Source organism: Raphanus sativus, chromosome 8, assembly GCF_000801105.2.
Source record: "Raphanus sativus cultivar WK10039 chromosome 8, ASM80110v3, whole genome shotgun sequence".
Lineage (NCBI taxonomy): Eukaryota > Viridiplantae > Streptophyta > Magnoliopsida > Brassicales > Brassicaceae > Raphanus > Raphanus sativus.
In genome coordinates this window covers 9,110,171-9,135,506 of record NC_079518.1, presented here as the reverse complement: position 1 = coordinate 9,135,506, position 25,336 = coordinate 9,110,171, and the positions used below count along the sequence as shown (strand labels likewise).

The window sequence follows — 25,336 nt, the reverse complement described above, 5'->3', positions numbered from 1 at the left end:
TTAATTATTTAACTTTGATAAATCTAGCTAGAAATGTTTTTAACAAAATAGTAATTTATGATTAATTAACTAATAGTTATTAATTTAGTGAATAATTATTCGAGTGAATGAAAGGTGAATTCTAAAAAGTACTTAGGTTTCGATAATATGGATATGTATGCTGTGAGAAGAAAAACATTTGATTTGGGGCTTAAAATTGGATTGAGATTAAAAACTGGATGAAGCCGAGCTCATGTCATGATAACATCTCTTTTTTTTCACCAACAGGCATGATATCTCTTATTCTAAATGGACAACGGATGACCAGTTCTTGAGCAAAAGTATCAACAGAGACCAATTTGGGCTATAGTAGCCTGGTGGGCTTATAAGGGAATTAAAGCCCACAGGTGTCAGAAAAACCCACAATAAAATAATAATAAAAAAAAAACCCGAAAAAGACCAAGCCTAATTAATGATTCCTCTTATCCAATAAACAGTCCCCACGTGTGAATTTTAGTTGGTTCCAACAAGCGAAACAGTCTCACGCGCTGTGACACCCGCGCGTAAGTGCACGACGACTGATCCCCTTGTCAAGAAGACAGCCACCACATCCACCTCCGAAATTTACAAAAGAGGAGGGTCACCGTCGTCGTCGTCGTCGTCGTCAACTTTCGCTTGCGGACCAGACGATTTCTCCGATGAATTGGGTTTAAATCATCATTTTAGATTCGATTCGTTCATCTCCATGAACTGCTGCTAGGTGAGAATTTTCGATTCGTTTCGTAATCATTATCTTTCAAGCCTTAGTTGAACATATGTTGTTTTTCTCGAGAAAAAACACGTTCACGATTGTTTTTTTCCTTTCCAGAGAACTTTATGTTTGGTTGTATAATATGTTTTTGCTTTTATCGATGGTTCTCTCGATGCTTGTGTTCTCCTGTCCTTATTACAATTAGATTTGTTTTTTTTATGTTTCAGTAGTGTCTTCTTGTACTTCTCATATTGTTTGAATTTCTCATATAGATCCCGTTTAAAAGACCGCAAATTTATCTATACAATGAGAGAGAGACAGGGACCTGGAACTCATGCTGTTTTTTATGCTTTCTGTCTCCATTTCTTGAGATTTTTTCGGACAGCTTCTGTGTTCACTGAGTTTTTATTAGTTTGTTATATACTAATTAACAGCTTCTTCTGCAATTTCTCACCTTTCTATTGAGTCTTTCCAAAGGTCCTGCCTTTACAGATTCTGACAACTTCGGCTTCTAAGTATGGAGAGTTCATTTGTGAATTTTTTGTTTTGGCAGGACAAAAAAATGGAGGCTCGTCCGGTTCAGAGATCAGGCTCTAGAGAGCTCAGCAACCTCGCTCGCACTTCTTCAATCCCACCATCTACACCAAACTCGTCTTTAGCAGCAGAAGATGCTTTCATCAGATCAGATCACAAGCCCTTAGGACAACAAACCTATCACTTGCTTTCTTCAAGTAACGGTGGAGCAGTTGGACATATATGCTCTTCCTCATCATCTGCTTTCTCAACAAATCTCCATTACTCATCATCTATGGTGTCTCAGAAGAAACACTACGCCGCAGCAGCGTCGAGCAATGATACTTCTTCTTGGTGCCATGATTCACTGCCTGGAGGAGGAGGGTTTCTTGATTTCCCTCAAGACCACCAGGCCGTTCAAAACAACAGCCAGATTGAGGACGGTTGCATTGGCATTGGCATTGGCATTGGCGCGGCGTTTGATGACGACATTCAGAAACCAAATGATTGGCAAGAATGGGCTGACCACTTGATCACCGACGAGGATCCTTTACTTTCGACTAACTGGAATGATCTCTTGTTTGACACCAGTTCCAATTCAGACACAAAGGTTTGTTAAAGTTCTTACTCCAAACTCTATATATTCGTCTTTAAACTGAGCACCTGTTTTAGGACCAGAAGTCTCTGCAAATCCCACAGCAACCCCAGATTGTTCAGCAGCAACCTTCTCCCTCTCCGTCTGTGTCTGTGGAGCTGCGACCTGTCAGCACAACGTCTTCAAACAGTAATAACAAGGCAAGAATGCGTTGGACGCCAGAGCTTCACGAGGCTTTTGTTGAAGCTGTCAACAGTCTTGGTGGCAGTGACAGTGAGCATTTATTATTTCTCTTTGCTTCTTTTGTGTTGCATATGTGGAAAAGATAATAACCCTTTCCTTATCGCAGGAGCAACTCCTAAGGGAGTGCTGAAGATTATGAAAGTTGAAGGATTGACTATTTATCATGTCAAAAGCCATTTGCAGGTTCTTTTAATTTCTCTCTTTTTTGCTAGAAAATGCATACAATTTTGTCTTATTTATTGAATTGTTCTGTTTATGAACTGCAGAAATATAGGACGGCTAGATATAGGCCAGAACCATCAGAAAGTGGTAGATACTGAACTCTTTCATCTCTTTATTCACTTTATGATTTTTCTTTTCCCCTGAAAATCAATTTATTTTTGAGCGTTCTCGTTACAGGCTCGCCGGAGAAGAAGTTGACACCGCTTGAACATATAACAGCTCTTGACTTGAAAGGGTTAGAAACATAACAAGTTCTGCACCTTGTTTAAAGTTTTTTTTGCTGACCATAATTATACTACAGTGGGATAGGTATTACAGAGGCTCTGCGACTTCAGATGGAAGTACAGAAGCAACTCCATGAGCAGCTCGAGGTATGTCTTTACCTATTATTATTCAAATAAGAAATTCTATGAGTGATGGATTCTAAAGATTATGAGTTTGGATCAAAGTGTTTCTCTTTTGCTTTTTTTGCTGTAGATTCAAAGAAACCTGCAACTCCGGATAGAAGAACAAGGCAAGTACCTGCAAATGATGTTCGAGAAACAAAACTCTGGTCTTACCAAAGGGACAGCCTCAACGTCAGATTCACCACCCAAAGAAGACAAGAAAACCGCTGCTGATTCAGAGGAGGTCGCACCAGAGGAGGAGACAAGGAAATGCCAACAAGAGCCAGAATCTCCACAGCCAAAGCGCGTCAAAACCGACAAATGAAAGAATCTCTATCTACTAGGAACTTGGTGTTTTTGCTGGATCGTTTCGTAGTTTCCCGAGTGTTTAACAGTTAAGAGAGATGAAGAAAGAAAGAGAGCTCTCTTGTCTTGAGGGTCTTCAGGACTTGCTCTCTCTACTGTTTCAACTATTTTTTCTGATGGAAGACTCTCTCAACTCTGCTGTGTAGACAAAACTACAGATCCCCAAAGACAAAATAAGAGTTTAAGTTTGGGAGAATCTTCATCATTTGAATGTAATCTAAAATGCTGTAACACATCGTTAGTTTACGGATACAGAAACTATGTTTTAATATTTTCTAGAATATGAAACCCTCACTTTGTTTTCTCTTAAAGTTCTCTATTATCAATGTTACAATATAACCTGACAAAAACATATTGAGTTTCGTTAAAACTCTGTATAACCCTTAACATTTATAAACTACACATCAAATGATACAAAAGAATCATCTGAATGGCTCCACTGGCATTGTTTCCTCCAGTGTAACCGCAGCCTGAAAACACTCGACAGCTTCTTGCATAGACGAGACAGATCCTTCAGCTCTGAACATCTTCCCAAGAGTGTACCAAGCAGAGTGGTTCAACCTATCAATCCTAAGAGCCTCCATTAAAAAGCTTCTCACAACTGCTACGCTTGATTCGTTCCCAACCTCCAGTAGAATCTCAGCCTTGGATATTAGGCTCGGGACGTGCATCGGATCGATGTCTAGCGCAGTTATAAACGCCTCCATGGCTTCTTCTAACTGGCCCCGTCTCTTGTACAGAACACCTTCGGTGTGGTATATCACAGGAGAGTAAGGAGCGATGAGTCTTGACCTCTTGAGACATGTCTCCGCGTCACGCCACTGCGAGAGGTTTATATAGATATGCGCGAGATCATGCCACGTCCCGAGCTCAAGACTCCTCAAACCCTCTACATTCTTTGCAGAACCCAAGCTTTTGCTTTGAACACGAAGGAGTGCGAGAAGCTGTGCGTAAGTCTCGATACCATCCTTAACTTCTCCTCTGGCTACACGGAGCTTTGCCTTCAGACGCAACAGCTTCCCTTGCTCCCACTTCCCCGTCTCGTTAACCGCTGCATCCACGACGCTCTCCGCGTCTGAAAACCGCTTCTGAGCAGACAAAACACGAGCCAGAAGCAACCATACTTCGAGATCAGACTCTCCTCCAAGCTTCAAAGCTTGCTTAGCGTAAGCCAATGCTGAATCAAGCTTCCTCTCCTCTGCGTTCTCCAACGCCAGACGGTGCAGGACTCTGGAGTCCGCCATATCCGCGGACTCCAGAGTCCGCATCCCCTCGGATAGCCTAGCTACACGCTCTGTCTCAGTAGCCGCTGATCCCCTCGAGCTTTCAGTGAGTGCAACGCCTAAAACAAGATGCGCTGCACCGTCTAACTGAACGCATTCGTCGCCTAAGCTTCTTCCCATAGCTCTCCTCGCATAGTCTACGCCTTCCTCAGCGAGTCCAGACCTCTCACCACATATCTTGGAAGCCATCAGCAAACCAGATACACTGTTCGGATCCTCCAGCTTCCTTAGTAAACCGAGCGCTACAAGATCTTCTCCCGCACCGTGGTAACACAAAGACAATGTGTGATAAAGCTCCCTCTGGTCTAACACCTCAGGGCTAAGCTCTTCGAGCTGTTTAGCCAGAGCGGTTAGATCCCCTGCCACCGTGAGAGCGAACGTGAGATGGTCCAAGATGTCCGCAGCATCCCAGGTGATGATTCTCTTCTGGTTAACTTTCCTGAGAAGCAACATGAGAAGAAGAATAGCTTCCTCCACGTTGCTCCTCGGAATGAAAGATCCTTCGCTCTGAGAACGAAGGTTCGGCGACGCAGCTTCTTCACCGGAGTAGAGAAGAAACACTGCGTACTCTCTCTGTATCCTCGCTGTGGTTTCGGGATCAAGATCCCAGTGATTGAGAAGCGCTCTTCTGTAAGAGGAGACAGCATCGCGCGGCGAGTCAGCTAGCTTCCACAGCTGAGGAAGCAGCTCAGCCGCTTTCGCTAGCGTCTCCTTCAAGTTAACATCAGCTTCGGATAAAGAAGAAGCCTCCACTATGTCGAGAATAACTCCGCAAGACTGTGCAGCTTCTGCACACGAATTAAAAAATCATTTAATTTTGTATATTTTCAATATAAAAACATGGTTAACATATAACTATTCATATTTCAACCAATAAAAAAATAAACAGGAAAATAAAATTAATAACGGAGTGAGTATGAGGAGAGTGTGAATGACTTTACCTTGGAACCTTCCTAGACGCTGGAGAGACTTTGCTTTAAGGAAAATAGCTTCGAAGAGTATACTAACAGCGTGTTTAGACATGGGAGGAGGAGGAAGAGGCCTTCTTCTTCTTCTTCTATGTTTTGGTTCTTGTCTAAATGTTAGAGCTGTTTTCATCTTTATTGTGATCCCATTGATATCAATCCTTTCAAAGACTCGCAATGCCGCCTCTATGTTCCCTTTCTGATACTCAATCCTCCCCAAAAGTGCGCTCGCCTCCTGAAACAAAAACAACAACGCAATGATACAGCTGTTCTTTGAGAGTTCACAGGTGATGATGAAGAAGAAAAACGAACCTCGTAGTTCAATGAGCTAGTCTCACGCAGAGATAAGTCTACTTGGTCAATGTTCACATTATCAATCTTCTCAGCAGCTGATAAAGCTGATCTTACTACATCAAGGTATGGTCGCTTGTTGTCTTGTTCCTCTAAAAGTCTCATCTGTTCACCAGAAGATAAACACTCCATTCTGATCTTACTTCAACTCTGTCTTCTTAGTCTGCGTAAAAATGCAACTCTTCCCGACCTAATCACGCTCTTCTTCGTAGCTTCTAAAACAAGTTTAATGTTTAAGAACACGTATTAGATCAGAACGTAACAGAAACGTTAAACAAAACATTCACATTAAATGCAATACGACTTTATAACGAAAATGAGAAAACAAGTGAAGATAAGGCCCTCCTAAAGTAGATCGAGTTGCATATGCAATTGAAGTTATAGAGACGAAGAGAAAAGAAAAAAAGAAGACACCTTTGATTTTCGGAGATGATAAGGAAGGAGAGAGACATGGTAGCCTCGAGATTCTTCAGAGACTTATTTCAGATTCGAAGCTGTTGAAAAGAAAAGTCTAATCTTTTTTTACTTTGTCTCTGCCTTTTGCTTTGTGCCTTTCTGCATTGATGTGAGTGAGTCTCTCTCTCTCTGCCACTTTATTTGTTGTTTCTTGTAGTAATAAATAAAAAGAAAATATGTTTAAAAAGTGGAGACGGCGTGAAGAAGAAGAAGAAGAAGAAGAAGAATGGGTGCAGGAAGAGGGGAATAAAAAACAGAACAGCAGATGGAATGATCCAAAGCTTTGGACTTTGTACCACTGAGATGAGACATGTGTACTTATTGTATCTATTACTACTATTTTTTAATATTTTTTTCTTTTTTAATTATGATTTCCTTCCTTTTTTGTTTATTTATTGCCTTTTATATTTCCATTTTTTTCTTTAAAATGTCTGATCTCCACATTTCTATCTATTTAATTATGGGTCACCAAAATATTAAATATGAAACTAATATTTTAAAGATGAAGCATGGAAAAGTTGAAATAGCGATAAAGAAAAAGAAAAAAAATTGATGAATCATGGATACTAAACACACGTTATTCATACAATTAGTGTTTCCCATTTTACTATCTAGTCTAATAGTCTACTATTAGCATTGAGATTTTCTATTACTCTACTATAAGCATTAAGAGTGCTCTTGTTAACGTAGATCGTTATGAGAAATAGTTGGACACAAATTGAGTATCTATTCTCTTAAAACAAAATTAACTTTTTTCTTAACTCTATTAATTATAAATTGTGCCACCTCTAATCTTAATTTTATTTTCTTTTATTTATGCTAACGGATTAGTGGATGGCAAAAAAAAATTGATAAAAGATTAGTAATATAATAATCGTAATAAAAAGAAACATTCCTAATTATCTTCCCTAAAATCAAGTGTAACTTTTTTAAAAATAAATATTCCTAATATAAGTATGCATGGTTTATGAGTATAATTATCGATTCTTCTAATAAAAAGAAGTAGTTCTAAATCCTACAATCAAGGAATATTAATTAAGCGTGATTTATTTAAATCTAACCCTCCAATTTAAATTGTGTTTTTGAATATTAATTGCTATGTATTATTCTAATAAATCCAGTTATAATATACAAATTTCATATATAATACGAAATTTGTAGATATTAGTATACATTATTGTCTATTAAATAATTTTTTTTTGTAAAAGTAATTAAATATGTTATGCTAATGACTGTTTTTTTAATTATACATGTTATTGTCTAATGTCTTAATATAAAAAATTACACATACCAAAATTTAGCTACAATTATATTATACAGTGCCACAGTGGTGACATGAAAAACAAATAGCAAGATATAAAAAATTAAACAACACCCATATGAATGCACGAATTAAATTCTAATATATTTTTATAACTAAACTAGAGATTCCGTAAAGGGGTTACAATTTTAAAATTCAATATGTGGTTATTGGCTTATTGGTGAATCACATCATGCATGCATTAATGAATATTCAATCTTTATCATAAATGTAATATATAGTAGCATGACGATATATCTTTATACATGCAGATGGCCAACCACAATAAAAATCACAAATGATTACGAAGAGTTTCTATGGGTAGATAGATTGGATACAAACAACAACAACTACTTTTATTGCTGTCTGACAAACGATTAAGATAAGAAACAACATTGTAAAAAAGAAGTTGTTCTTTTGGTTTAAGGTTCCGATCAATGGCATCACTATCTTGTTTCTTGACCGGTCCAATACGTTTATGACATCTGACTGTCATTATACCAAACATAAGTAATCCACTTCGATGAAAATACATGTGTTATAATTAGCTCGAAATAGGGGATTGAAAAGAAGAAGAAAATACCTCAAACTAATACACTAGGCTTCACTGATCTATCAGTTTTGAGGTAAATCGACCATCTTCCCCAGAGGTAACCTAGTAACTTTATAACACACACAACGCATAACGCCGAGCCGAAGACAATGGATAACAAACCGAACTTGTCCATATCGCCTTCGTACCCTCCTTATAGCAAGTTATTATTATCTCTATAGTACTGTTAGCTTCATTCTTTTTGCGCACACATTATATATAGATAGACATTGTCAAGATTGATTTAACATTTTGAGGTAAAGACAATAAAAATGTAAATTTTACATTTTCCCGGGTCTTATGTAAAGATTACTTCTTTAACTATATGGAAATATGTACTTGTTCACAAAGAAAAAAGAAAAGGAAAATGTCAGAGCCAAGTAAACAACAAAAAGCTCCTCTGTTCCTTATCGTCTCCCTTCCCTTCGCCCTTTTCTTCTGAGTCAACTCGTTCGACCGGCGCGTGGTGGCTTGTTTAGCACCGGCGCCGGTCCCAAACCCTCATTTTCTTTCAAGTTTCTTCTACTGTAGCTCGGTGTGCGATTTAGGGTTTATTTTGTGAGGAGATGTGCTTCTTCCAAATCGACATATGCTCTCAGATCTGTGTAGATTTTTTAGATAAAAGCTCCGGATCTTATGATTAACGGTGTGGCCTAGCTAAAAACCTTTTGTTTAAGAATCTATGTCTAGATCTGTGTAGTTTTGTTGATTTTGCATATCTTTCTTGCTTTCGGTTTCGTCTTCTGCTTGACAGGTTTCAGCTGTGTTGTAAGAGTTTGCTATGAATTCCGTCTAATCCGTCCTTTTGCCGTTCATGGCCTGTGTGTGTTGTTTATGGATTGGTGGACTTGGCTCCTAGTTGTTTGATCAGATCTCGTGGAGATTTGTTTTATTTGTGGCTCCATACCTAGGCGTTCAACAGTCGCGTTCGACTGAGCAGTTCCGGAAGGTGGTGATAGAATCGAATGAGGTTCTTCCTTGCCGGTTTATGGAGTTCTTGTTACTTGGTTCTTGAGGAGTGTCCTCGTTGTTCTAGGAGAAAGTGGTTTTGCGGTGGTTTGGCCGAGGGCATTCCCGTTAAACAGTTTCATAGGTTCTCTTGATGCTTGCCATACCTGTTAGGCGGAGAGTGTTACTGATAGCTGGAAACCTAGTTGCTTAGCTTAAATTTGTAGTTTGTACTCGCCCTTTATTGCTGTTTTCGTTTGGGCATCTGCTTCCCCTGCGTGGGATCTTGTTTCCGAGGATATTTCTTTATCCGTCGGCTTAGCTAACCACGAATTAATCATGTGTTCGTTGGTGTTGTATCAGTTCTTGAATATCTATAAAATTAATCTTCGACGGGAAAAACAAAAAAAAGGAAAATGTCAAATCTAGACGATGCCATATTGAATAATAGTATCTTACTTTATATATGTAATGTTTACATTTTTCTTAAGAGAGAACAAAATGCCTGCATGACTATGGTCAAGTGGTAGGTGAGACTTGTGAATATCTACAACAATTTTTTTCAGGGTTTGAGCCTCCACTGGAACAAAATCTTAGTTATGTGAGAAGTGTAAACTTGAATTTTGGTCCATGCAATTAGAGCATCATTATTGTTGGGCAGAGACAAAAGCCTTTAGCTTTCTTTTTTTTTTTTTTTTGGTCATGAAAATTTAAGGGCATTCAAGGGCCAGCTCTTATTTAGGGGTTTTTCCCTCATTCTTTGTCTCGGTCCCCTCCCCCTCTCCCTTAAGGACTGACCCTAAGGGCTGCCAATAATGATGGTCTTATCTACCTATTAGTCTGGTAATATGCGACCGTTTAGTTGGAAGACATTTCAAATTTGGATGATAACATGGTAACCAATTCATTCTGTAGTGTGTTCTTTTCTAAGCCAACCGAAATATGAGTGTGTTCTTTTTGTCATTGGGCTTTGACTTGGAACTGTTCTAAAATATGTGTCGTAGATGATAGAGTCGAAACGAAGCCGTTTCATCATGTTATCTCTTCCTTGAAAAAAAGATTCAAAACTCAAATTAACAAAAACATTTCAGCAAATCGACGGGGAGAGAGAGAGAGAGAGATAGAGAGAGAGAGATGAATCTTCCACTAGTAGCCTGCTTCGCGCCAAGAACACCGACGCTTCACACAGGCTTGAATTACATCTCTTCCGACACTAACCGGAGCTCAACACTGGTTTTCACGGCGAGCATACCATCCCGGAACACGAAACCTCTCGCCGCTGTTTCCTCTGATTCCGTACCCGACCCTGACTCCGATCTCAGACCCAGAAACGAAACTCAGTCTCGTCGCGAGAACTTTCCGACGAAGGTACCGCGTAAACCGAAGCGAGGACGGCGGAGCGAGGCGGACGCCGTGGAGGATTTCGTGAGAAGCTCCCTCGAGAAGACGTTCTCCACCATACGAGAGCAGAATCCTGAAGTTTTCGAGAACAAGGAGAAGGCGAGTTTCATCAAAGACAGAGCCACGCAAAGCGACGACGAAGACGATGAAAGCGAAGGAGAAGAAGGAGAGATGGTGGTGGAAGAGGAGGATCCAGATTGGCCGGTGGATACGGACGTCGGATGGGGAATCAGAGCTTCGGAGTACTTCGATACGCATCCCATCAAGAACGTGGTGGGAGAAGACGGGGCTGTGATCGACTGGGAAGGCGAGATTGATGACGCCTGGGTGAAAGAGATCAATTGTTTGGAGTGGGAGAGCTTCGCCTTTCACCCTAGCCCTCTCGTCGTCCTCGTATTCGAGCGTTACAAGAGGTGAGAAAGCTTTGACGCATTTTCACGAACACCTTATGTGCATAGGAGATAAGTATTAGAACTACGAAAAGGTTTTGTCTTTTTCCGTTTTTTGAGATTATTATTGCGTATGGAACGGACCCTTTTAGAGTAAGAGTCCGTAATCATCAAATTGGAATGAAAAGGGAACATTTTTTTTTTTTTTTGAGGAATGATGTTGCTTGGCGTTTACAGGGCAAGTGATAACTGGAAGACATTGAAGGAGCTTGAGAAAGCCATCAAAGTGTATTGGGATGCTAAAGATCGACTACCTCCACGTGTATGTTAGAAGCCTTCTCTATAGTTTGCAGTTTATCTCTATACCTTGCACATTCTCACTCGTTGCTCTCTGTTAACAAGGATCACCATGTTTGATGAAACAGGCGGTTAAGATTGACCTGAACATCGAGACAGATTTGGCATATGCTCTTAAAGCCAAGGAGTGTCCACAGATTCTGTTTTTACGGGGAAACCGGATTTTGTACAGGGAGAAAGGTGTCTGTTGCTTAGACGCTGTTTTTTTTTTGCAATGTATATGAGCAATGGATCACCAACTTGGACTTTGATGCAGATTTTCGTACGGCGGATGAGTTGGTTCAGATGATTGCGCATTTCTACTATAAAGCAAGGAGACCTTCGTGGATAGACAAGGCTAACGTAACCCCGTATTGCTAGTTTGCAGTGCAGACGAGTAGAGTACTGAAGAAAGGTCAGTGTAGGAACAGCTGTTTGAGACTTAACCATATGGTTATCAAGAAGAAGAAAGTTTGAAAACATCAAGCTTTTTAAAATTGAAAGATTTTGACACGAAGTTGATGAATTCATATTGGATTACAAAGTGGCATATGTTTCTAGAGAGTCTATATCATCTAAAGCTCCGGATAATATTTTACAGTAATGATTGTAACATTGTTGTATGTTATATGCAAATACCCAAGTATTAGTTTTTGATGTCTATCTTTCTCCTTTAACATAGATAGACTTAAGTGAAAGAATAACTTGAAACCGATCTCATGTATAGTGTGCTTCTCTTATAGCAAGGGTTTCAACTCGGATTTAAAGAAATAAAAACCAATATATTATTTTATATAACTCATCATAAAATATAGGATTATCAAAACGCAAAAAAAAAAAAAGAAGAAGCATGCAAGACAATAATCAACAGATCATACGCTAGACGCTTCTCTTGTATCTTCAAACTCATTGTCTCGGTAACTCTGAACCCTAAAAAACGAAAAAGGTGAGATTAGTTGATTATAGAGATATATACGTACTCGCCTCTATCAAAAGAAACCTAATATATTACCTTAAGCCTGCGAAGTTGTGGCCACATTACCATTCAACGTCGTCTTTTTTCCTAGACACTTTAGAATCGGTTGGTATAAGTAAGCTAAAACAGCCAACAAGATGACGAAGAAGACAACGACGCCGGCTACGGCATATTGACCACTATTACTCATATCGTTCCTTCCGAACAAAAAGTGTGTTAAGTTTTTTTTTCTTTAGTGAATGCCCTTCAACACGGAACTTATTTTATGTTATGTATTCTTCGTCTAGAATTATATACTGTATATGGGATACACCCTAAGGAAACTGAAATATTTTACAATTTTATAAAAGTTAAGTTAACAATTTATGAGAAGAAAAGGAAAAGTTAACTTTACACTTTCCTCCACTGTTTATATATGTGACTAGATATGGACCCGTGCGTTGCACGTGTTTTATTTAATGTTTAATTTCATAAATATATAAAAAGAATTAAAAAGAATTTCACATTAGTTCTTGAATTTTTTGGTATATATTGGTGACTATTTTAGTAATAATAATATGCTTTCTTCTATAAATTTTGATTAATATTTCTATTTCAATAATCACGGTATTTTAAATAGTATATCAGTTTTCTATTTTTTAACAAATACTTCCTTTTTAATTATTTTCAAAATAATATTAGTTATAGTTAATTGAAACATATAGAAATGTGAATTCTCTATATTTTTTAATTGTTTTAATAAAAAATAAAATAACACAATTTAAAATATTAATGTTACACAACACCAATCGTATTATTGATAGTTAGCTAAATATCAAATATATTGCTAGATAAAATATCAAATTTGATTACTTTAACATCTTGGTCTGACTTTAACCTATTTTCTATATATCATATATTATTGAATACTTCTTCATATATAATATTTTGTAGAACACTATTGATATTATGTTTTAAAAATTTTAAGTTCTGCAGTTGTAGTGATTTTCGACAATGCGGCATATAATTATAAGACTGGACTTGACAAATATAGACTTAGTTTTTTAACTTTTGAACTTAACTCTTGTTGTTAGTCATTGGATAGCAAACTCGAATAGGAAATTAAGAAATTTTCAGTTTGATATGCCATTTTGCATTTGTTGGTATAATATTATAGGAATAAAAATTTATTTTCCTGCATAACTTTTGATTATGATTTCTGCTTCAATAATCATGTTGCCTAGGTCTTCTCTTCGAGTTTAAATTCCTAAGTAGCATAACCTACAACAGCATAACCAGTTTTTTTTAGTATTTCTCCACATAACTTACGGTTACGATTTCTGCTTCAATATTTAGTTTAACCTTGTTTCATTGCAAAGTCTTTCTCTTTGATTTAAATTCCTTAATAGCATGATCTACAATAGTGTAACTAATTTTATATGTAGATAAGAACAAACACACATAACATCTATATATATACAAACGCTCAAGTATAATTGTGGCAATAACTATCGTACCGTAGCATAATAATTATAATTTTAGAAACAAATCAACATCAGTTTAGTGCAAGATCAGAGAAAAAAGAACACACGAAGATGTAAAAGAATATGCAGAATCAACTAATATTTTTCTTTTATTTCTTGATATGTTTTGTATCAAAACATGTGAGAGTTTAATCATATATACAGATGTGAATAGTTGTAGTTCCTTTTGGTTTATGATTTCTTTTTTAAAAAAATAACTGTTTAAATAGGAAAGTTGATTATTTATAAAAAAATATATTAGAAATATTTGTTTTACAATTTTTTTGATTAGGATTAGAAGAAAGAAAACTACTATTAAACACTCTTTTACAATTTTCTTATGTTTAAGATTTTATAAAAAGATAATTACTATCAAATATTTTTTTTACAATTATATTTTCTTAGAAATTTAGAAAAGGAAAATTAGTATTAAATAAATTATATGACAAAATATTTTTTTTGTTTATAATTCTAAAAATAAAAAGTTGAGAGAAATAATATTAATAATTTTATTAAATTTTTTAATATTTTTATTATATATTTTGTTAATCATGAGATATTTTATCACATGTCAAACTTTTAAGAGGAAAATTACTATCAAATAATATTTTACAATATATTTCTTTAGGATAATAGAAAAGAAAATTAATATTAAAAATACTTTTAAAAAAATTGTCTAGAAAAATTATATTAAATAATTTTAAATATTAGTTTTACTATTAAATAATTTTTAATATTATTTTAAAATTCGTTTTTTAATTTTCTTAGTATAATATTATAATGAAAATTGCTATGAGATAACCTTTTGCAATTATCTTTTATTTAGGATTTTAAAAATGAAAAATTACTATTAATAATATTTATAATTACTTTTAAAAATTTATTTTTGTAATTATCTTAGTATATATATTTTTAATTATGAGATAGATTAACAGATGGTTTAATCTTACTATTAAAAAGGAAAGTTTCTAAACAAAATCACTATTAATTAATTTCTCATGCTACGAAATAATTTTTTTTTCATTATCTAAGTATATATTTTTAATCATTATATATTTTAACACATGTAACAATATTAGAAGGAAAATTACTATTAGCTAATCTTTTGAAATTTATTTAAGATTTTAAAAATGGAAATTTACTTAATATTATTTATAAAGGAAAATTACTATCAGCTAATCTTTTGAAATTATCTTTTATTTAGGATTTAAAAAATGGAAATTTACTTAATAGTATTTATAGTTACTTTTTAAAATCGTTTTTAATATATTTGTATATATATTTTTAATTGTGAGATAGATTAACACATGTCATAAAATTAAATTTATAATTGACATGTGTCGCAATCATGTTAATTAATAACTTTGAAGAACCAAGCTTTATATAATAAGATTTTGTCATTAAGGAAATAAATGGAACAATGTGCTTAATGAGGAGAGTATCATAAACCGGTTTACAAAAACAAAAACAAAAGTAAAACAAATAATTAAAAATAAAAATCACATAAGTAAAACAGGATTATTAGCTCAAAAAAACAATTAATTTGTTTTTGCAGCGTAAAATCAAAATCTAGTTAATATTTGTGAATAGTTTTGGTTTTTTAATGACAGGAAAATTTGGAATTTAGTAAATAATTTAATATATAATTGTTTTTTGTTTGAATTTTAAAGTGTACGGGAAATCAAAATTATCGACCATAAAGATAAAAAAAATCTATAAGTTCGAAACAAAATTAGAGTAATCTAGTAAATTCAAGAAGAATATAAAGTTAACATTTATTTAATATACTATTCTATGTTAGTTTAAGAAAATAAATTGATTTATTCTTTATTTAAACTTATGGATAACTTTAATTGGATAAAAAAATTAGACAATAGTACATCTTCCAATTCATTACTCTAATCAGTTTATCAAAGTGTGATAATTATGTTTGATCATTTTATTATATACTCTATCCGTTTCTAAAAGATCTATGTTGTGAAAAAAACATTCATTTCAAAAATATACATTTTTTGTATTTTCGACACATTTTTGTATGTTTTAATATATTGATTAATGATAAATTGTATATTTCAAAAAATATAATTGTATTTATTAAAATTTTATTGGTTATAATTCATTAATGAAAAAAATGTATTGGTAACTATAATTTTATATTTTTTTCAATAAGTGAAAATATGGGTCTTCGACAAGGATTTGTTGCTATCTTCTTAAACCTTCTCTCAGAAATTCACATCCAGTAGGTTGATGAAGTTTCTTGAGTGATTGACGGCGACTAAGAGATGTTGAAGCAAACAAGCGGAGCAAACTGATCGAAGAGGAAGACTGGTGGTCGTCGAAACATTGGTCAAACTCACCATTTCCAGAGAATTCGAGGGCCCTACACGTATTTTTCATGCATTCATCTTTATCCTTTTGTTGGGCTTCGATATGGGCTTAATATTAATCTTGTAATAGGTTTGTCTGATTGTAAACTGATTTTCGTTTTAATAAAACGAGTTGGTTGACAAAAAAAAAAAAAAAAAAAAGAAACTGAGGGACTAAAAAAAAAGACGAAACAAATATGTCGAATTTCAAGAATGATTAGTTTAGTTGATTACACTTGCATCATTTTCCACAGAAGATGAAAAAAATAAAACGACACGAAGTTCCTTCTTTTAAACAAGAAACGGCACACGTAGGTATAGATCATATCAACATGAGAGAACAAAAGAACTAGAGACGTTCTCATGGGATCCCTCCCGCAATCTTTACTTGTACATTTATCAGCGTCCAACGGTAACCAATCCAGGCCAAGATCATACCGAAATCGGTTTAATAAAACCGGATAACATATGGTTGATGGTTAAGCAATATGTCTATTGCTTATTAGCCTGAAAGAACAAGAACATGTAACATGTTATGTATCCATTAGTAACTCTCAGAACGTTAAAAGAGAAGTAACCTGATAATTAGTAGAGTACGTAGTCACCTTTCTCAAAAACTTTTCATGAATCTTCAACGCTTCTTTACACGCTTTTCTTGCGTCCAAATTACCCGCAATACCACCCAATATCTGCCAACCCAAAACACACTAAAGAGTTGAGTTTCTCATGAGGTTTCTTGGCATAGAGAGAGAGAGAGAGATGAAAAGACCTGAACAACGTCGTCTAGGCCTTTAGCTTCTTTTAAGAGACGTTTGTTCTTTGTTTCAAGAACACTCGCCACAACGAAAACAGCAAGCGTGTTGTGATGTTGCTCGTCCTGACCACTCTTTACATACTTTCTCTCAAACTTTCCATACTGCTTCAGTAACCGCGGATCCTGTTTGGTTCCGTTCTCTGTTTTTTCATATGATGCAAAGTTGTTTGGATTGTACTCCATAGCCCACATCATCTGAAACCACAGTCTTATTACCATCAAGCTCAGTTCAAAAGACGCCCACCCTTACAGAACATGAACTGGGGTCCTGTTACTTACCTCCCAAAGGTACAAGGCATCAAGGAAGGAGAACTCTCTCCTGAATAAAACCATCAACATCCTTATAGCAAACAGATACTCTCCACCGTCTAGATCCTCTGTTGTGTAAAGAAGATTACACAGTCAAGTTCAGACAAAACAAAGCTCAAAAGTAAGGAGTGAGTACCTAGATGTTGGTGGAGCCTAGGATCAACGGTTTGAATAACCTGTGAGAGCATACCAAGCTGAGTCTGTACCCCCATTGATGTCTCAGTTGTCCTGAAGTTTTCTCTCTGGAAAATTCAAGAAAACTATAAAAAACCATAAAAACAACAAAAACAATACCAACGTTATAGAATCTTACTAGTCTTCTCATTGCACGCTCAAAGCACCAGAAAGCATCAGCTTCATCTTCTAGCAAGATTATCATCGGAGAACATATATCATTCATTCCTAAACAAAGTATATGATTAAGTCACCGTAACAGTAGTTTCATCATTAAAGCACCAAGATGGACTTTTTACCTTGAACATAACCAATATCAGGATTCAACCATGTGTATATGGCAAGAACATCCCAGAGTCTTGCTTGATTACTCTCACTCTCGTAAAAGCAGAGATAACGATCCGTTCTGATAACATCAAGACCTGCATTCAATCACCATATCAACAAGCAGATCTTGAAGAAACATAGTATGAGTAAAAACAATCATACCAATTTGACTCAGCACTAGCATCCACTGTAGCACACGCTTGTCCGTTACAGAGGTTTTCACAAGCCATTCTTGATTCTCTACTGATGATTCTTCTAATGGCTGTCCATCTTCAGCAATAATAGCCATTGTTACAAACTTGCCACTACCAACGAGAGGAACCATCTTTTGACATTCTTCTTTCCAAGCATAGTACTGCTCCCTTAGATATTTAAAGAGGTTTTAAGACATGAGGATATACCAAGCTAGTTAGCATCTTTAAAGAAGACAGAAGTACCTTCTGTGGTTCCTCAGCTTGGTTCTTTCATCAAACGTGCTGTCTGGATCGTAACCACCTAACAAAAACTCCCAAACCTCTCCTTTGATTGATGGATGAATCCCCTGGAGAGAAAGTACCAAAGTGAACAACAAAGACTACAAACCAAGAAAGAGAGATAGAGATATAGAGACTCACCCCTCGCTGTATACGACGAAGAACTCTCTCCATATCCAAATGACCATCCTCAGTAAACGCTGCGTGCCATCTTCTAGCGCTTAGAGTTTTGCCAGCCTGGATGGATGGTAAGAAACAAAAGTTAGCTGAATCAAGAACATGGATGATGATGGTAAGAGAATGAAAGAAAGAGCCAAACCCTTGATTTGAATCGTGTTCTTGGAACATCTGCTTGACATTCTGATCTAACTGGAAAGTAACCTTGCAAATCTTCTCCTCCTAATTTCCACATAAATTCACAACCAATCATCCACGCTTTCTCACTTTCTGAGATCAAACAATGTTTTGTAGTAGCGAGGAAAAAGAGAGACCTTGACTCACGACACGATCGCCGTCATGAGCAGCTGTTACAGCTTTTTTGACGTTTTCAAAAACAATGGCCTGTTGGAATACGCGTTTATTTATTACATTATATAGTACACTTGACTAATAAACTAATGGCCAACTAAACCAACTCGTGTTTCAGTTTGTAAAAGTAGTAAAAACGAATCGGTTATTGCAGACATATAAGCTCAGCAACTTGTCTGTCATTACAATAATAACAAGAGTGTAAGAATCAATACAAAAAAAATCCAGAGAATTGATGATAACATATGACAAAAGCTTTGGGAGTTTCGTGGGAAACTTAGGACCAAACAAAACAACACACGTGTTGTAAAGAAGAATCAAAATGTACAGAGAGAGAGAGAGAGAGAGAGAGTTTATCATTTGCGGATGGAAAGAAGCTCGAAGCTTCTGAGTGCCTCGTCACGTGCAGTCCTCGAAGCAGACACTCTGTTACGGTTGAAGGCAGATGCAGTCTTTGACTCGTATCCGGTCACACCAGCTGCAGCTGGCGCTTGTGTTCTCTGAAAGACTGATGGTCTGCCAACTCCTCCTCCGCTTGAGGCCGCACGGCTCGAGCCGCGGCTCTCTCCTTGTTCCCCTGATGAGCTCGGTCTACTTCCAGAGGCTACTGCTCTCCTTGAAGCACTTCCGTATCTTGAAGTGTTTCTTCCTTTCTCAGATACCATATTCTGACATTTAACAAAACAAAACATATCAATAACGAGAGAGAAGAGACCAACTAGTCATCTACTACATCAACATTGCTGGCATTTTGAACCGAGCCAAACCGAAAATTATATATATATATATATATATATATATATATATTACCAGAGCAGGTCTCATTGGTGAAGGGACATCGTCAAGAGTTCGATGTATGGTATGATTCTCATGTGGACTAGCTCCAGTAGCGTTCCTTCTCGCGAATGCTTCAACCGCACCTGAGAATCTGTCTCGGATCTCCTTCCCAACTGTAAAAGGAATAAGACTCAAGATCCGAACCACTTGGTAGTTGACTGAAGCGTACAGTTACATGTTACTACTACCTCTGTAAAAAGAAATACCTGAAACCCTTTCAGGTTTTTCACCAGACGGTCCTGCAGCGGCCACCCCTGGCTTATTATTACCTGTACGATGCTGAAGAAAAGAAAAAGAGTATGTGAGACACAGACACACTCCATAGAGAGGACAAGTGTTTTAACTCACCCTTCCGTGGGAGCTGGAACGGGCAGTGGAACTACTCTGAGGGTGTTTCAATGCGGTCCAGTCGAATACATAGTCAAACTGATAACCTTCACGGATAAACAAGTCTCGGAATAGCCTCCTTAGATAAGAGTAGTCTGGTTTGTCTTCGAATCGCAAAGACCTGCAGTACTGAAAGTATGATACGAACTCGGGTGGATAGGACTTGCACAAGACCTGTTGAGTTACAAGAATTAAACATTGTTAACCCTCTGTGAGTTATGTGACAATGAGATAGGTTATAGCATACCTCTATAGGAGTTGAAACTTTCTTCTCGCTGATTCTGTCATACTTCTGCTTCTTTGTGCCGGCTTTTAGTCCCTGCCATGGGAGGCTGGACACAGAATACCACATAGAAATCAGACGAATAAGGTCCAGAACAAGCAAAAAGAGGATATGCGTGCACAACCTTCCTCTGAGGAAATACATGAGCACGTAACCAAGAGACTCTAGATCATCCCTCCGACTTTGCTCTGCCAAAAAAAAAAAAACATGCCTTTAAAATGGTATACACAACTTCGGAGACGATCAAGAATGGTTCTATGAGTTGCTTACCAACACCAAGGTGAGTGTTGACGCTAGCATACCGAGCTGTGCCAGTAAGGTTCTTGTTTTCTCTGTTCATGAAAACAGAATTGAGTATATGTAAGAATACAGACATAAAAGAAGCAGCTCCCAAAAAAAAAAAAACACCTGTAGGGGATGTGTCTATGTGTTTGGAGATCCCTATACTTCTTTGCAAGGCCAAAATCAATGATATACACCTACATATAGTAACCAAGAGAGAGAGATAAGATGGAATCTTAACATAACTTTCTCTAATGAGAATCATTAGTTTAGTGCGTAACCTGGTTTGCTTTGCGACCAAGTCCCATCAAGAAATTGTCTGGTTTGATGTCACGGTGAAGAAACCCTCTTGAATGCATATATTCAACTCTGCTAATCTACAAGGGTGAACATACATTTTAAGTTGGAACCTCAAAAGAAAATTCTAATGCAGCACTTGAGAAAATACACTCACAAGTTGATCCGCAAGCATCAAAACTGCCTTCAAGGTGAGTTTCCTATTACAATAGTTGAACAAATCCTCCAAACTCGGTCCAAGCAGATCAATCACCATCGCATTATAATCTCCCTGGACACCAAACCACTTGAGGCTAGGGATACCAGCTTCAACCACAGTAAACAAATTAAGCTTATATCAGATTTGAGCTAAAGAGCATGTTGAATCAATCAGCAAAAAAACTTACTTCCTCCTTGCAGAAGCATGTATATCTTGGACTCATAATGAAGTTGTGGATGCTTAGTTTTCGCAGGCTCCTTCAAAGTTTTCAACACAGCGTTAAGTATAAAACTTGAAAAAGAGATGTCACATCACATGTTTATCAAATAAAGAGGTGATTTGAATAAAGATACCAGCTTTACAGCGACTTCTTCTCCTGTTTGCACACTAACACCTGAGATAATATGTATTCAATAAAATTCAGATTTGATTTTCAAAGGCAATAATCATCTATTCTACAGATTGTGTAAAACGTAGTCAAGAATCAGATTAAAAAAAGGCAATCTCTTTTTTTTTACCTAGAAAAAGCTCTCCAAAAGAGCCACCACCGATCTTACGACCAAGCTTAAACTTGCCACCGATTACATTATCCATTTTCAACTCCATTCGATAACCCTAATTAGCTTCTTTTTTTCAAACAAAGAACCAGCTTCTGCTGCTGCTGCTGCTGCATCAAATCCTCATCTGAGATCCGAAACAATCACCTTATTTATCTCGCCTGCGTCATAGACCAATGCCGTGGAAGAAGAGTTGAATCGCCGGAGGAAGATGTAATGAATCAGACAGAAAGTCTTAGAAAACCGACAAAACTGGTTTTTTTGTCGTATTCCCCCCAAATTAAAGGTGACCCAGTAAACTTGTAGTAAATGTCGAGATAGATGGGCCTTAAGCCTTTTAAAATTGTAATGGGTTCTCATTTCTATTGGGCCTATTTTTGTTGTGGGTTTAAAAGAGGCTTGGGAATGATTGGTAAAGGAATATACTATTACTTTATGTTTTTTGGTTGACATATACAACTTTATTAAATTTGGCTGTCCAGAACATATACATCTACAACTAATCATCCCCTTGATGACAAAAAAAAAAAAGACGACGGCTATTGCTTGTTTATCACAGAGTGGATGATATATCAGAGAGGACTTATATACTGACAAAAAAATAGAGGACTTATCAATTCACCCAATTATCTACTTTTGGATTATGCTTAATAACAGGCTTTAGAGGGTAATAACGTAGCCCATTATTGTCGGTCAAGAACTTCGTTCTACATTGACTAGAGAGTAGTTTTCGAGATTCAACATCGAGACCAATCTTAAACGCTTGCTGTATAGTTCATGTCTACGTCACTCATCATATGTTGTCTTGCCCTTATCACAGAATCGACGTTTCAATCATTGGGCCTCAGACAAGTGGATCAAGCTCTCTCTGCGACGTGGAATATTTTCGAATTGTGTAGAGGATATCCTTTCTTGCTAAATGCACACATCAATGTGTCTCGAGAAAGCTATTATTATTGGTGGGAGATGAAGCCACGAAGAAACGTGGCAGGTCACGTAAGGCATTAATCCGAAGCATCTAGATTTATTATTTTTCATTTCTGTGAACTAAACTTGTAAGTTCTAACTTATTACTTTTTGTCAAACTTTTGAAGTTTGTAATGGTATCTTTGTAACTAACAGGCAAGGAATATGCTTTATATTTCAAGATCTTTGATTCTTTTTTTCTCCTTGATCGTCGTATATATAAGATAACCTAGTTTAGTAACCACTTGCTCGCCAGTTTATTAATTTTCTGTGGGGTGTTTCAGATGAATCCGGACGCGGTTATGTCACTATCGTGTTATAAAACTGTTATCGTGTTTAGTTTATTTTGTTTCCTTGTGTGCTTAAGATGCGTGTGTTATTCTGTTGGTTTGTAGTTAATCAAATTAAGCATGTTGTATTTTAATAGTTACGACTCATTTATTACTGTTTTGTTCTTCTTATAAAGATTTTGGAGACTTAAAACTATATATATATATATATATATATTCTAAACAAACGTAAAATTAAATGTGAAAAAGAGTATTGATGAAAAAATAGTTATCGGTGCAATGAGATTTAAGTCATTCTATTTTTTTTTTTTGAATTTTGCGAAACATGAATAATTAATTTTAGTAATATGAATAGAATTAGGTTTAGGGTTTAGATAAAATGAACTGAAAAGGTGTCGGTGCATTGGATTTGGTTCCATCGATTGTAATACTTCAGACACAAGTCATAAAATATCCTTGTAATATATAAATATTTTTTCATTGTATCTATTGATAAAAGTAACCCCGACTCCAAGAGATTGAGTACATTTCTAAATCAAGAAAACTAAAAACAACAAAAGATTCTTTAGCGGTCCCCATGAGGTTGAAGTTGGAAAAGCTGAAATAGACTTACGAATTGATGGTGATTCAAAAAAATGCGAATTGATGTCTCTTTTTTTTTATCAAAGCGAGTTGATGTCTCTTTTTCTTCTTTTTAATATTAGATTTCTTATTCTCCTTTTACATCTCTTTCCGGTTGGTCTTATAGTTTCAAATGTCAGTAGAGTTTCATCAGCGAATCTACGCAGATATATTTTACTTTTATATCAATTAAAAAAATCATTTATATGGAAATTTAAAAACATTATGTTTTTAAAAGGATTTAAATTTAATTTTTTATTTTTTAAAAAAAATTAATTTTATATATTAATTTTTTTATTCTATAACATGCATATTGTTGCTGTACACTGTGATCTGAAGTCTTAAAAGTGGATGTTTAGGTCTTTATATGTAATATAATTTGTTGTAAGTTGCTTCAAATGCTACAGGCTTGCGGGAAGGACACACACAAAAAGTAATATACATACATTTTTTGTAGAATAAAAAAAGTATGTATATTACATACATATCTCCCAAATACATAAATTTTAAATAATACATATTAATTATGTGGGTGTGTATATAATCTTATAGCTACGGCTACGTCAAGTACTTATATAGATATTTATTGATGCATGGACTGCCCGTAGTGTCATTTCTCTCTTTAGATAATCAATATGAATTTTATCTTTTAATTTTATGGTTAGAGAACCAGACAAACATGAGCTAATTATTGATATGAAACTGTCTACAAAATGTTGATTGAATACATAAAACTCTAAATCTAAGACATTTACCAGCATATTCAAGATCAAATGTATATATCATAAATATATCTTTTGAAGTTTGATGCGGTGAAAACTTGTCTCATTTACAAAGTATTTGAAGTACAAGAGTGAAAATTCCAACCTATAAATCGTATATATTGTAAATACTTTGAAACAGCGATTTTAAGAATTTCTTTTTTGCTAAAAGATTTAAACAGTGATTTTAAGATTAACTATTTCATATCATATAACCATCTTCGATATGTCTGATTGTTCTCAGACGATTGGATGATGTATACAATAGATACAGGTTAATGGTTATTAGATTGTTGAAATCGTTTCATAAATATTTGCTTTGTGTGAATTTCAAACATATTGATATTATGGTAGTTTTTCGTATAAATCATGAGTTGTCTTAATTCGAAACAAAGTTAAGAATAGATAACTTTATTCATACTCAAATAAAATATCACTACATTTCCCATCTAATTTTCTATGTTTTAACATATCTAGCTAACTACTAATTAACATTAAGGATATGAGTTTTAATTATTGCATGCATCTAGTACGTACAATATTTTGGCATGCGGCATGCATCCATGTAAGCTCGTCATATTTTGTTTAAAAGGCTTTCGTCAGCTCGTCATATTATTTATCATAATCACATCTCACGAAGCAGTGGTAGATCTAAAAAATAATTTGAGTGGAGCGAATAAATTAAATATTAATTAATATATTTTTATTTAATGTTATTACATAAATATTTATTAGTTTATCAAAGTTTTAAAGTTAAACTAATACAACTAAAATAATTGTTCTGGAAGAAATATTTTATGAAATCACTAACAAAATATAATGAAACTAATAGAATAAGTTGCTAAGAAAATAATAATATTGTAAGTTTGAATTACAAAAAAATTTACTACATTATGTGAGAAAAACAAAAGGACTAGAGAAAAAGACAATGTGAAAAAAGTTGTTTCGACAGGTAGATAAGAAGAAAAAGTAAATTCATAATAAAATTAAGAAAAGCATGTCAAAGGGGCCAGAGTGCTTCGAACAGAGGATCAATGGAGGCAAAACAATGGTTTTTACCAACTGACCAGCGTTAGACCATGACTAACTTTGTCTCTTGACTGGAGTTCTTACTTTTGTTTAAAAGACGGTTTCTAATTTCCTTAGATGTTAACTAAGAAAAATTTAAAAACCGTTTTCTAAATCTAAGAACCCCGGCTAAAAAACCGGAATTAATCATACCTTTAATAACTACTATATACACAAATTATTTTTTATTTTTTATGGATTTTCTGTACACTGTAGATTCGTCCATGTGACAAAGCACACATG

At 35.5% G+C, this 25,336-nt stretch overlaps 5 protein-coding genes across 10 annotated transcripts; 2 read left to right on the top strand and 3 right to left on the bottom strand.

Annotated features, from left to right (window-relative positions):
* The first annotated feature begins 508 nt into the window (after positions 1 to 508).
* LOC108822183 (protein PHOSPHATE STARVATION RESPONSE 1-like) lies at positions 509 to 3,366 on the top strand. 2 transcript variants are annotated; one of them, XM_018595209.2, is made up of 8 exons: positions 509 to 739; positions 1,284 to 1,853; positions 1,925 to 2,111; positions 2,188 to 2,264; positions 2,348 to 2,390; positions 2,481 to 2,538; positions 2,605 to 2,674; positions 2,781 to 3,366. In XM_018595209.2, exons 2-8 carry the CDS (start codon positions 1,293 to 1,295, stop codon positions 3,012 to 3,014), a joined length of 1,230 nt encoding a protein of 409 aa, XP_018450711.1. In that variant the 5' UTR covers positions 509 to 739; positions 1,284 to 1,292; the 3' UTR covers positions 3,015 to 3,366. The 2 variants fall into 2 exon arrangements, with proteins under 2 accessions (XP_018450711.1, XP_018450710.1); XM_018595208.2 differs by having other exon boundaries at positions 511 to 739; positions 1,916 to 2,111.
* On the bottom strand, positions 3,344 to 6,371 carry LOC108818899 (protein NPGR2-like). Of its 2 annotated transcripts, none has more exons than XM_018591850.2 (4): positions 6,069 to 6,371; positions 5,616 to 5,869; positions 5,280 to 5,538; positions 3,344 to 5,126 (listed from the first exon to the last, which is right to left on the bottom strand). In XM_018591850.2, the coding sequence occupies exons 2-4, from the start codon at positions 5,784 to 5,786 to the stop codon at positions 3,478 to 3,480; spliced, it is 2,079 nt and encodes a 692-aa protein (XP_018447352.1). In that variant the 5' UTR covers positions 5,787 to 5,869; positions 6,069 to 6,371; the 3' UTR covers positions 3,344 to 3,477. The 2 variants fall into 2 exon arrangements, with proteins under 2 accessions (XP_018447352.1, XP_056849118.1); XM_056993138.1 differs by having other exon boundaries at positions 5,616 to 5,866.
* Positions 6,372 to 10,016: 3,645 nt separating this feature from the next.
* Positions 10,017 to 11,737, top strand: LOC108819530 (thioredoxin-like fold domain-containing protein MRL7, chloroplastic). Its single transcript, XM_018592585.2, has 4 exons — positions 10,017 to 10,764; positions 10,978 to 11,062; positions 11,166 to 11,277; positions 11,354 to 11,737. The coding sequence occupies exons 1-4, from the start codon at positions 10,085 to 10,087 to the stop codon at positions 11,455 to 11,457; spliced, it is 981 nt and encodes a 326-aa protein (XP_018448087.1). The 5' UTR covers positions 10,017 to 10,084; the 3' UTR covers positions 11,458 to 11,737.
* A 4,366-nt stretch (positions 11,738 to 16,103) lies between these two features.
* On the bottom strand, positions 16,104 to 18,594 carry LOC108822181 (rab GTPase-activating protein 22). Of its 3 annotated transcripts, XM_018595206.2 has the most exons (11): positions 18,337 to 18,589; positions 18,159 to 18,254; positions 17,982 to 18,085; positions 17,707 to 17,906; positions 17,517 to 17,639; positions 17,357 to 17,445; positions 17,180 to 17,285; positions 17,014 to 17,111; positions 16,690 to 16,929; positions 16,526 to 16,609; positions 16,104 to 16,427 (listed from the first exon to the last, which is right to left on the bottom strand). In XM_018595206.2, the coding sequence occupies exons 1-11, from the start codon at positions 18,445 to 18,447 to the stop codon at positions 16,413 to 16,415; spliced, it is 1,266 nt and encodes a 421-aa protein (XP_018450708.2). In that variant the 5' UTR covers positions 18,448 to 18,589; the 3' UTR covers positions 16,104 to 16,412. The 3 variants fall into 3 exon arrangements, with proteins under 3 accessions (XP_018450708.2, XP_018450709.2, XP_056848432.1); XM_018595207.2 differs by lacking the exons at positions 18,159 to 18,254; positions 18,337 to 18,589 and having other exon boundaries at positions 17,707 to 17,899; positions 17,982 to 18,091; XM_056992452.1 differs by lacking the exons at positions 16,104 to 16,427; positions 16,526 to 16,609 and having other exon boundaries at positions 16,746 to 16,942; positions 18,337 to 18,594.
* A 110-nt stretch (positions 18,595 to 18,704) lies between these two features.
* On the bottom strand, positions 18,705 to 21,658 carry LOC108822180 (casein kinase 1-like protein 6). Of its 2 annotated transcripts, none has more exons than XM_018595204.2 (13): positions 21,349 to 21,658; positions 21,184 to 21,224; positions 21,018 to 21,087; positions 20,789 to 20,937; positions 20,616 to 20,711; positions 20,461 to 20,531; positions 20,323 to 20,384; positions 20,177 to 20,240; positions 20,017 to 20,101; positions 19,731 to 19,943; positions 19,571 to 19,661; positions 19,356 to 19,495; positions 18,705 to 19,213 (listed from the first exon to the last, which is right to left on the bottom strand). In XM_018595204.2, exons 1-13 carry the CDS (start codon positions 21,434 to 21,436, stop codon positions 18,902 to 18,904), a joined length of 1,482 nt encoding a protein of 493 aa, XP_018450706.2. In that variant the 5' UTR covers positions 21,437 to 21,658; the 3' UTR covers positions 18,705 to 18,901. The 2 variants fall into 2 exon arrangements, with proteins under 2 accessions (XP_018450706.2, XP_018450707.2); XM_018595205.2 differs by having other exon boundaries at positions 19,589 to 19,661.
* Positions 21,659 to 25,336: the final 3,678 nt, after the last annotated feature.